Here is a 12,079-nt window from a genome sequence, read left to right as displayed (position 1 = left end):
CGTAATTTTTAAGCACACTAAAGCTTGAGGACTAGCACACTAGGTCAAACTTTCTAAGACAGGCACTCCCTCATATATCACTGAGCTGGCACATGGCACACAGCTAGTTTATGGAGTGAATCAACACATGTAAATGTAGAAATTTCTAAGCCACAAAGAACTGAGACAACTTTCAATTCAGATTCTAAGGGACCGTGGTTTAGGTGTTTCTCCTCAATGGCAAGAAAGCATCAGAAGCAGTGTTGTGTGTTGGGGCAGATCACATCACATCATGCTCACCCTTGTCTCTCCAGCATAAGGAAGCTTAGGAAATATTTGCAACATGAAGCAGGGCAATATGTCCTGGTATGAGACAAGGTCGAGCAGTCAGACAAGTTCCATGGGCCACGTTCCCTACTGCTATTGTTTTCGAGAAGCATTATAAAAGTGAAGATATGCTATATAACTTTGGCGGTTCTAAGAGCACTCTCGGTCAAGGAAAAGTAGATGCTTAGACCACTCTACAGGGTTACAGAAAATTGCCAGGCTTGGATGAGATGTAAACAGAGGAACCACAGAATGTGTTTTGTTGCTAACTCTCTCTTGGGATGTTCTGTAGGTATAAACATTTTATGTTTGTTATTTCTGAGTAGATGCAGTTTGGCTAAGACAAGTCAGTGACCTGCCAGGTGAACCTCACCGTTGCTGGTCTGTGAAACAACACTTGAGGGTGCCAAATACAGTCGATCCTCATTATTTGCTGTGGTTATGTTCTATGGTCACCACCGACACTAAATTTGTGAACACGGAACACGCCCTTCTTGGGGAAATACAGGATTAGGCTCCAGAGAGCCTCTGGTTACAAAATTTTTGGCAATTGATTAGTACATAACCTTGTTTTATGTGTGTTTCTGTTTAAAGACACCTCATTTAGTACATATTGTTGATTCATTAATATTGAACCCACGACCCAAAGCACTGTAACTCCTGCCTGAACAGAGCTTATCTGACAAGTATTTTCTCTGTCAGGCACATCACCTTCCTGAGCTCAGGAACACTGGACAGCACTTCAGCACCATGCTAGGGGGCCAGAGAAGGACCCCTGTTTACAGCACAAGCTGAAACAAGGAGGCAGAATGTTGCCTGTTCAGCCTCAGATGGGAACGTGTGGCCTCAAATTTTTTGCTGCTTTGTGCCTTGTCCCCAAATGACTGTAAAAGCACCTCATGCTGATTCTGGGGTAACAAAGAAATTTTAGCAACTGGGCAAATAATGAGGATGGACTGTATTTTCCAGTTCCCCACTACAGTCCCTTTTGGCCCTGTCCCTCCCTTGCTCTGTGCCATGCGGGCCGATGCACCAGGACTGCTGGCCTGCCTGCTGGGCTCAGCCAGTGGAAGGCCAGCAGGAGACTGGTGGACAGAAGGAGAGTGTGGGGAGGGGGTGCCTCCCTCCCTGCCCCCATGCCAGGACTGAGCCGGGGCAGGTGGCCCCTCTGTGTAGTTTCTCTCTCCCCGCTCCCTTAGCCCACAGGTTGACAGTGGCAACCCAGCTGTTGCTAACCTCCAGGGTTCTGCAATATTCCTTGTTGGTTTCCCTAAACCCTGACCAAACTTTTCAAAATAGTCCCTTTGTTAGACTTGCTTCAATTTCTGAGAGTGCTACCTATTTCCTTCTAGGACCCTGCCTGTATGGGATAATGAGGGAGGGATCTCAAAACAACATGGGCTGCATGGAATTTTGACACCATAGGAAACTCAGAATTCTTCAATCTGCACAGGCTCCAATTTGTGAAACAAAATGTAAACAGGAATGGGATGTTTCTCTTTAATCAAAAGCAGCTGCGGGGGAGTTCGCTCTTTAGATCAGAGTCAAGGAAGATGGACCGCTACCAATAAAAACTCATCTGAGGTCTCCTCCTAGGAGAATTGTGCATTTTTAGGTAGCGCCTCTAAAATCATGTTAGGAGAGCATCTTAGACATTTAAATATATCTAATAATGCACATTAAAAGGGCAATGATTTTTATTAAACTATTGTTCTACACCTATTCCCATCAGCTTTCCCCAAAACTCCTCCTCTGGCAGAGATATTCGACTTTCCCTTTTTCTTGAAACTACGTGGCAGTTTCTGCTTTCGTGACTTTTGGAACACGTTCTTTTTTTCACTGCTGGCTAGTTTCACTCTTAATGTGCAGGGCTTGCTTGGGGCTTTACAACCCCCTGTGACACATCCTAATCAGGATAGTCGTGCACTATGGACCTTGTTAAAGATTTACCAACTTTACACTTCAAGGACAGGGTGGAAAGTCCATATTCTGAAAATAACTGATAAAGCTATCCCTGCCACACGTTCAGTTATTACTCAGAGCGGGTGCCATCCACAAATTTCCCCAATCAAGCCTGCCCTTGACTTCACAGGGCTCATTCCCTAGGCTGCAGAGACTATTCCAGCCTATTACTTAATCTGATGAGCAAACCTGAACTTCACGTTATCATTCCAGATGACAGGTTACCCACAACTGTTTACTTTCGAATCTTTAGTTGTTCTTGGCATTGCTGTTTTCCTTATCGAATCTAAACAAAGTGCTGCGCTCCGGAGGACTGACTGGTCAGCGGGGGACAAGGGTGGTTTCTCCAAGGAAACAATGCATTCAAGCCTCTTTTCAGGGAAGAACCCAGTGCAAGCCCTCCTTGAAGCGAGTTCAAAGCCAAGAGCGTGCGCGCCTTGTTGCCTAAGGGACAGGCACACACGTCAGAGTAAAAAATAAAAAATTACCATTGGGCCAGGCATTTCAAGGTGGAGAAACAGCTGAACTGTTAAGACCATGTAATAACCAACTGGTTATTTTTTTCCCCTTCAGAATACTTAGAGAACTTCATGTATTTTGGTTAAAATTATTTTAATTTTTAAATATGAAGTCACTCTATATATTATCCTTATTTCTCACAGTTAATTTTTAATTTAGAGGGTCATTTGAGACTAGACAATTTTTGGCAGTGGTTCTTAAACTTTTGAGGCTTAAGGTCCCTTTATATAGCATAAACATATTTGAGAATTCTTTAAAAATAGCTGAGAACTTTTGTATACATGGGTGTTATCTCTCAATATTTACAATATTAGGAAGTAAAACTGAAAAAAAGTAAAAAGATTTATTACTTTATACTAAGATAATAAACCTATGACATGTTAATGAAAATAACACTTTTAATGAAAAAACAACATTTTCAAAGAAAAAATTAAGGAGAAGAGTGGCACTGTTTTACATTTTTTGCAACTCTGATGTCTGACTTCGTAGGAGAAGCCTGGATTCCTGTCTCTGCTTCTGCATTCAATCTCTTCAATATGTTGTTCTGGGTGATGTAGACAAAGAAAATCCAGCCTCACAGAGATATTCAATTGCAAAAGTAAGGACCTCATAGACTTCCCGAAAGGGTCTCGGGGACCCCAGGACCACACTTTGAGAATTGCTGATTCATGGTTGGTCAGTGTCATGGAGGATGTTTGCTCATGGGCCCCGCTTACCAGCATGAACATGATCAGAAGTCCTGATATTAATTGCAGGACTTCCACATCATAAACACAAGTATAACAGAGGCAGAAGACGTTTACTCCTTTCTCTGTTCTTTCTCTCCACGTGAAGAAACACGCACACAGAAAATTGGCATTTGTTCAAATTCCTAGCTGTATTTCAGAACTCTCTAGTTTCAGATTTTAAGTGGCTGCAGGGTGATGCTGTTTTGGCAAGAAACTTGCAAAAATTGCTACAATGATCTAAAGTCAAACTTTCTGGTCTCTATGGGGGGTGGGCAAGGGTGGTCTTATCTACTCATGGTGCACAGGCCCTAGCTGACAGCACTCAAGTGGGGGCAGAGAACTGGGGGCCTGGACAGGGGCTGCTCTGTTCTGAGCCCAGTCTGGCCTCTCATGGCCTTGCATGTTTGGGGACATCGGGGAGATATCTTGCGTTGGAGATACTGATCTAAAAGTCAGAAATAAAACCCAGGAACCAGAGAAATTAACTGTTGCGAAGAATGAGAAACTTTATGATTCACAATACTGGGCCTTTTACCCCAAGTGTTCAAGCTCTCAGCCTCACTTCACTATTAACTAGTTCCTCACACTCTCTCCAGAGGAAAGGGGGAGTTCCTGGGAATGGGAATGGCAGAAGCTTTCACTGTTCAGTTTCAGTGTTCTGGAGAATTATCTTAGAGTGAAGTGTGTACACGGCAGCTGCAGACAGAAAATCCCAGTTTGGTGCAGGGGCGGGTGAACGGCAGCACCCGAGACACTGGGGTTACCGGAGCCCTCGCGGGCTGCGGCGCTCACCTCGTTGAAGTGGACGTCCTGCATGCCAACGTCTTCCATCATGGAGGCCTCCTCATCTATGTTCGGGGTAATCACCCTGAAAGCTGTGCATCCTTGTCTAAACATGCCTAGAATTAGAGAGCAGGGGAGACAGTTGGAGCTATCAACCTGAAAGTGGATGAACCGCGAGGGTTCTTCCTGCCCTGTTTGTTTCTGGGTTGAACGAGGACCGATCTTGAAATCTCTTGCGTCTCAGGCCAGCGTTCCCATGGGGAGCCTGGGCGCCACTGTGTGCTTTCCTTCATTCGCTTCCTCAATATTTAACCCTCACTGCCCTCAATTTTTTTTATTTTTCTCACCCCTTTTTATTTTTCACCCACCTTTATTAAAATGTATGTAATCCTTAAATAAACTGAAATAGGTATTGAATCAAATTAATAGCAAGGTAATAACAACAATAGTTTGATTTGGTAAAATGACCCATGCTCAGATACCAAGAAAAATAAAGAAGCCAAAGCCAATCAGAGAAATACAGACTCAAAAACAACTCTGTTTACTTCCAGCTGTCATCTCACCTACTCTGGCTGGGGTAACCCAGAACTCAGATTAGAACTCGCCCTTCTCCTGCAGGAAGCAGTCTACCAAGATGTGACTCGATGGCCGCAGCCGTGAGCTGAGGGGCTGCCTTGGCTGGTTCCATGTCAGCAGCCTGAGGGGTAAGAAGAGGCCTTTCCTCCCATGGAGTCACTGGGGAAAGTTTCATGTCACTTGGACAATGTCAGCTGGGCAAAAACGATCAAGTGAAGAAGGACTTGAAATGTCTTCCTGCTCTACTGAGATTACTGCTTACAGTAAAACAAAAGTCAAAACCTGAACTGAGACCTCCCATGTTTCAGGAAAAAAAGGAACACAGAGTAGTTTGAAATCAAGTCTTGGAAGAGTGGACCCTAAAGTCAGAGATGTTTCTGCTGCACATGGTCTAGGTTTCCAGCCCCTTCATGGGTTGTCTAGCATCTCTGCCAATGTCCAGCTTTCGCCTTGCTTTTGTTTCATGGAGACAAAGATTCCCCTATGCAAAGCACTAACCTGGGAGCTTGAGGATACATGAGTGTACAAAAAGCAGAATTATAAAATCCAACCATCCATGTTTTTGGCTACAGAGTAGATTTAAAAATACAACTCAGCTCTGGTGGAACGACAATGGTGGCCAAAGTGCTTTCTTCTCCTTGCCTGCCATCAAACCAGAGTGGCCAGGAAAAGAAGGGAGGGAAGGAGAGCCAAGTCTATCCCAGCAGAGTTGAAAGAGAAACCCCGTACGTCTGAGTGTCACAGGGACGGGGCGGCCGGCCCACCCTCAGCTCACCTCCCCGGCGCCTCCTCTGGCAGGTGCTGTGGCTGGAGGGGAGGAAGGACGGCTCCAGCTGGAGGGCTAGGTCTGCTTCTAAACGTGAGGAGATGTATTACCCGACAGAAGGTCTCAACAGGAAATCGTGCTGGCAGTAAGAGAATACGGAGCCCCTCCCTGGTTTCTTTCTCCTTCCAGCTCTGACGTATGACAAGCCTAGATGCCCTTAAATTCCATTCCAAAGAGCCAGCTGTACCAGAAAGATAGAAATTCCCTGACCTGGCCATCTGTGGTTTCCTCACATTGTGAAGGAATTAGCCAGATCTGGTGCAGCCGTGCTCCAGTACACACATGAACACAACTGGCCTTTCTAAAAGCCCCGTGTTCTCAAATTTGAAGTGGAAAAGAGCAACTGGTGTTTAACCAGAGGAGCTGTGACAGAACTCGCGGCCTGCTAACGTGGGAACAAGCACTTAGCACACAGGTGGGTGGCACTCACTCCTGCCAGCTCCTTCCATGGGGCGGCAAGGTTTCCAGCCTGCAAGCTGCCTTCACACACAGCAAAGCCGACCGGGCTGTGCTCCAGAAAATACTGCCTGATCACCTCCTGTTACAGCTGCCTTTTGATTGGTAAACAGTTCCGGTGGGAACTATCTTAAGGGAAAATAAAATCTTTTCAGCTGGAGATTGGCTGGTCAGGGACTCCCAGATGCCAAGCTCATTAACTAGTTTTTGCAATATGGAGTTATTAGTAAGAGGTTATATGACAAAATGCCACCTACTTTTGTTTTGCATTTCTGCGGTGCCTACCACATCAAGCAAATGTCACACCAGTGAATAGAACAATGAATATACTGTACACATACACATACACACACACACAGAAATCCCCCATGTCCACATCTTTCTTAATGGCTCTCACTTGTCTTTGCTGCTTTGTGCAATTTTATATTTATTTCACAAAACCCAGGAATCGTTTCTTACCTTTCCGTGTGAGATATTCTGCCACCAGGGCTGTGACATGGACATAGCACATTGCTGCCTAAAACAAAAGACACGTTTCAGAATCACCAATTATGAAGAATGGCACAATGCTCACAAACAGAAATCTAATGACTATATGTACTTATATTAGATCTCAAGGCATCAACTAGTGTTTCTAATGGCCGACATCTTACCTTCTGAAAAAAGTAGAACAATTCAAATAAATTGAAATTTTTAAACTTTGAATTGAGACAAACGATGGTAAATTTGCTAAGACCTATTTCTATTTAAAATTACTAAATTTAAATGTAAAAGATTTTTAAAAAGCATTTTTTCTTGCTATAAAATTTCAGCATTATTTCTCTTAAAGGGAAAAGAGGATCATTTGAAGAAAAGGCATGTGCATTCTTAGATTCAGAGATGAAGTTATAACTTTCTCCAAAAATTCTAAATGAAAATATTATTTTATGTTAAATGGATAACATTATAAACACCTTAAAACGAAAGAAAAAATAAATTCTTTTCACCAAGTTGCCATGGTTTACAAAACATTAAAGATAGCTGTTGGAAATGAACCTACCATAAGGTTCCAATGTCTGAGCCCTGGTTCTTGTCAGAATGATAAAAAAAATTACTACTACTAACAGTATGTAATTCATTTTCATTATGGCTAATGTATATCTTAGATTAAACTTATGGTCAAACAGAATGGACTCAATCAATAGGTAAAAATAGTTACATAAAATTTTCAGATACAGAACACAGTTTTACTAATTTAAGCAGTTAGAGGGGTTTAAAAGTAAAAGCAGACTTCTTTGGTGGTACTGTTAATCACACCTAAATGCCTCGGGCATGAACCCTGAGCAGAGTTTTCATGGGAACATGAATACTTCCCGCCTTACAGCCTACAGTTTTCCTTAATTTCCCCCATTTTACAGATGATGTCATAGAGACACAGAGGGGTTAAGAACTGGCTCAATGTCACCGAGTTAGTCAATGTTGGATCCGGGATCCAGTCTGCCTTGGAGCCCACACTCCCCCTCTGCCCCCGCCATTCTGTCGCTTATTGAACTGTGCAGCTCTGTCCATGAGGGAGCTCTGACATCTGCCACGACTACAGACAGAAACTGACTACCTCAAACAGGAAAAAGCAATGCCCTGTCATTCATGACTTCGATACAGGGAAATCTAATTTTATCATAAAATAGCTGAATTTTAGATCTAGAGAGGAGTTTTGATGCAGAAACTGAGTGCACCTAACTAGCAGGCACCTGTGTGAGCATGGATGTTTTCTAAGAGCCTTCAAACAATGCTCTTTTGTGATGGAGACATCCCCTTACGATGTTGTAAATTGTTAAAATGCTTAGATGACCATGAAGGAACGCCAAGCCCAGCACTGTTTAAAGTATCACATATTTTTAACTGGCTTCTTTGAATTACTGGGAAATTTTTCTCATAATTGGCTTCCTTCAGTGAATGGGACACAATTTGTTTTCTCAAAAGCCCGGATTGACATGCTTGCGGGGCTACCTCGGACAGGTCCCCGTTTTTGACATGGATCCGGGCCATGCTGTCCAGCCACGTCTTCCGGAGCTCGGGGGTGCTGGCGTAGGACTTGGCCAGGCTGTACTGGAGGTCCACCAGCATCTCGGGGTCGTTCTCATGCTCCTTCATCTGGGCCGTGGCCATCAGAACGGTGCGGATCCTTTTGGTCAGGTCCTTCACGTCCGAGGAGAAGGTGGTGTGCTGCAACAAGGGTGGAGGGGGACACGGGGCTTTCAGCTGCATTCTGTCCGTGTGCATATGTATCGGATGATGAGGCGGAGTTTTGGGGGTAAAACATAAAACGAGACCGGGCCACCCACCTTGATGAGCCTGTCACTGTTGGCACAGTTGTTGATGATAGACAAGGACTGCTGGAATCTGGTTCCCCCAATGCCAACAACGTCTGCTATCAGTTGGCTGACGGAAATAATGACCTTAGGGACACACAAACGTGAGCAAATCATTTCACCTTCAAGTGACGCCCCAGGCTCAGCTCCTGGCTTTGGTTAGGATGTGCACAGGGATGGGGCAACGGGGAAGGTGCGAACAAGGATCGCTCCAGTGTGGGAAACAATGTCTGAGTCATCTTCCCCCTTCCAAGAATTATTCTAGAAGGTGATTTTGCTACCCTTCCATCTCGGTTGCACATCAAAATGCTAATCAGGAGAGTGTAGAGGAATGAGAATCAGATAAGCCCACATCACTTGGACGGTTACTTACCTATCACTTTCTCTAATAAAAAGGAAGACCTTATTATTTACCTCTTTGGTTTTTGGCTTGAATTTATATGTACTAAATATTCAGTAAGTGGACTGTCTTTTGCATTTATTATTAAAACATGTACATATGAACTATGCAGTGGGGGAATCTGTCTTTTTGGGGGTCTATAAATAGCACCGCCTTGGGCTTCCCTGGTGGTGCAGTGGTTGAGAGTCCGCCTGCCGATGCAGGGGACACGGGTTCGTGCCCCGGTCCAGGAAGATCCCACATGCCGCGGAGCGGCTGCGCCCGTGAGCCATGGCCGCTGAGCCTGCGCGTCCGGAGCCTGTGCTCCGCAGCGGGTGGGGCCACAGCAGTGAGAAGCCCGTGTATCGCAAAAAAAAACCCCAAAAAACAAATAGCACTGCCTTTACCCAGTTACTCAGCTAAACCGTGGACCATGCCCCTCCCCCCATTCCCCCTTCCCATCCTTTACCTTCACCACACCCAGGTATAATCAATCACTAAGTACTGTCAACTCAATCTCCTCTCCCTTCTAACCTCACCATGCCTGACCCAGGACAGCATCCTCTCTGGCCTAAACTTAACCATGGTTTCCCCACGGTCTCCCGATCTAAGGCCTTGACTCCCTGATCCATTCTCAGCCTGGAGTCCTGAGGTATCCTCCTATAGGTTCTATAAATCTTTACTCAGTAGAATTTCGGTCAGTCGAACATTGATTCGACATTTAAATGTCAATTTACCAATAGAAACACATCCTGGGCCCAAATCTTACGATGTGGAGGATGAAATAAATAAAACCAGTAAATGTGACTTTTGAATTTTCCATCTAGAGGCCAGATCGTTCAATACTTACACCGAGGTAACCTGGTAGATGTGACACTCAAAATTTTCCTGCTAAAACATAATTCCACACAGCACACTTGACCTGGAAAGCTAAAGCACACGCACCTGCAGATGCGTCCGGACAAAGGACTTCTTGCCAGTGTAGTCGAAGTTGTTCCTCATCAGGAAGTACAGCAGCTGGGAGGCCTCAGTCCTGATGGAGCTCAGCTTGGAGTTGCAGCATTTCAGGACCTCATAGCACAGGGCTGCGCACATGTCCGCTCTCCGCTCATAGAACGTTGAGGGAAACTACATGGACATGAGGAAGCAAATGAACCCAGAGAGGTTAAGTGCCTCGTTCAGCTCCAGGTAGACACAGGAGAATGGGTGAGAATCAAGAATGACCTTCCCTGGTGAAACAACGTACCTTATAGATTAATGACCTTAAGGCAGTGAAGACATTTTTTAAAGCCGTTTCAGACTGATGTTTTTGAAGAAAACACAGGTAGACGTCAAAAACCTTTTTCATGAGGGGATTATGTCCGTGGTCAGCCAGGAGCTGGTTCTTAAAACACACAAGGACAGCTTGGTCAGTGAGACACGCCAGACACTGCTGATTGGTTTCATACAACTTTCAGCCTCAAAGGTTACATTTTTCAGGTGCTAAGACAACTTATAATTTAAACAAACTTCCCATGAATCCTCTAGGAAAGCACAGAAGTCTCTTGTAGTACAAACAAACTTATCGATAAATTCATGCTTTGGAGAATTTACTTTTTCTACTAAGGGAGAGACCAATTTAAAACTTCCCAGCAAACTGTACTACGGTTTAAAGGACCACTGTGCCTCAGTACTGATTGGGCTTCTATTTATTTACTTATTTTTACTATCACCAGCAACTAATACGGAGGTCATGTTTGCGACACCTTAATTCCAACAGAGAAGTGCCATTACAGGTGTCAGCTAATCAATGGGCTGGAAAAAAGCACTGAAGTGAGGGGTATGGAGCAGGTCCTCTAGCAGTGAGGGCTGGGTTTTCTCCCCCGCCACAGGCTCTCAGGCACTCTGTGAAGCCATGAATCACCAGGCAGTCTGGTAAGGGGGAAAACGCACAGGCTTTGGGTCAGGCACCATTTCTCACGTGCACAGATCTGCACAGGTAAATTGAGCCTGGCCATTCTCATCTGTGAAACAGCGACCCTAAAACTAAGCTTGCATAGTTACTGGGAAGACTTGAGGTCAAGTATATAGCTGATGCCCGCTCTGATCTAGCTCAGTTAAGTGGCAAGAGGGTCACCATTAATCACTTCTCCTCATTCTTCAAGGTTTTCTCCCACCAGCAGCAAATTCACACTGGTTTAACACCGTGAAAGCCTGGTTGGCTACAACTCCCAATGATTGCTGCACATGCACAGTGGACAGAGGTGTCTCCCAACTAAAGGCCAGCATGCAGCCACATGTGCTTGACACCGGAGAGCTGCATCTTCAAATACAGACAGGCCTGTCAGGACAAAGGTGTGTTTGGGAGAATGTGTGCATTTTGCACAAGTAGGCAAAAATGACTATCACTGAAAAAAAATGTCCAGAGGTCAGTACCTCAAACCAACCTTACAGTTTAGCCAAAGGAACAGAGACAGCTTATGTCCAAATAGTTCGGCTGCACAGCAAATTATGGCTGGAGTAACAGTTTCAAGATTTCTCTCGTCTTATTGTTGGAGAAAAAGTTTTACTTAAGGAATAAGTTTTGTTTTTTTAGGTCCAGTAATTCACGGGTGTATTTACAGCTGGTAGGACACCTGGAATCCACAGTGATCTTTATATCATGAAACACTGAAGTACAGTATTGAATTCCATCATGTGAAAGAGAAGCAATTTAATGGAGCAGAAAATGTGACTTAATTAACTGAATATGATGTAATTCTCAACCATGAGCAGCTGTTCACCAACCGAAAAAAAAAAGAGGTTGTTTCCAGTGTTTGGGGAACTGCTTAGTGTTTACTGTTTCTGAGCAGTTCTTTTCCCAGGAGTCACAGTCCTTCCTAATTATGGCTGGATTAAGGCTTGCATGAATCTGGGTATGAGCTTTTATTTTCTCAGCCATCTTTGCTGGAGATATCCAGGAGAGACGGTTCATACAAAAATCGCTAAGACCTCTGGCCTTGCTGTCTGAATTGGCCTGTCTCCAAGTTGTTACCACTGGAGTTAAATTTTCCTTCCTTTCACTCTCTCTGGTCAAGGTTTTTGCTTCCCATTTTCAGGATTTAGTCTTCTTTGGGTTCTGATCACAAAACTTGCTTGAAGAATGGAATAAAAATGCATACAGGGCTTCCCTGGTGGCACAGTGGGTGAGAGTCCGCCTGCCGATGCAGGGGAC

The 12,079-nt window shown here is 44.5% G+C and overlaps 1 protein-coding gene across 33 annotated transcripts in view; it reads right to left on the bottom strand.

Moving 5' to 3' along the window:
• DOCK9 (dedicator of cytokinesis 9) overlaps positions 1 to 12,079 on the bottom strand; it is a 282,686-nt gene that overhangs the window by 26,275 nt on the left and 244,332 nt on the right. For 19 of the 33 annotated variants that reach the window (XR_010936755.1, XR_010936756.1, XM_067712884.1 and 16 more), the window contains 7 exons: positions 10,133 to 10,270; positions 9,832 to 10,014; positions 8,481 to 8,594; positions 8,146 to 8,361; positions 6,616 to 6,673; positions 5,650 to 5,727; positions 4,308 to 4,414 (listed from right to left, as the gene is read on the bottom strand). Coding sequence is in view for 31 of the 33 variants with exons in the window: in XM_067712884.1 (XP_067568985.1) it covers positions 4,308 to 4,414; positions 5,650 to 5,727; positions 6,616 to 6,673; positions 8,146 to 8,361; positions 8,481 to 8,594; positions 9,832 to 10,014; positions 10,133 to 10,270 (894 nt within the window). In the remaining 2 variants the exon portion in view is untranslated. The remainder of the gene's footprint in view (positions 1 to 4,307; positions 4,415 to 5,649; positions 5,728 to 6,615; positions 6,674 to 8,145; positions 8,362 to 8,480; positions 8,595 to 9,831; positions 10,015 to 10,132; positions 10,271 to 12,079) is intronic. The other 14 variants (XM_067712906.1, XM_067712911.1, XM_067712913.1 and 11 more) reach the window with 1 other exon arrangement.

This window comes from Pseudorca crassidens, chromosome 18 (assembly GCF_039906515.1).
Source record: "Pseudorca crassidens isolate mPseCra1 chromosome 18, mPseCra1.hap1, whole genome shotgun sequence".
NCBI classification, from domain to species: Eukaryota; Metazoa; Chordata; class Mammalia; order Artiodactyla; family Delphinidae; genus Pseudorca; species Pseudorca crassidens.
The sequence above is the reverse complement of the archived record's forward strand: the minus strand, read 5'-3'. Positions and strand labels throughout refer to the sequence as shown.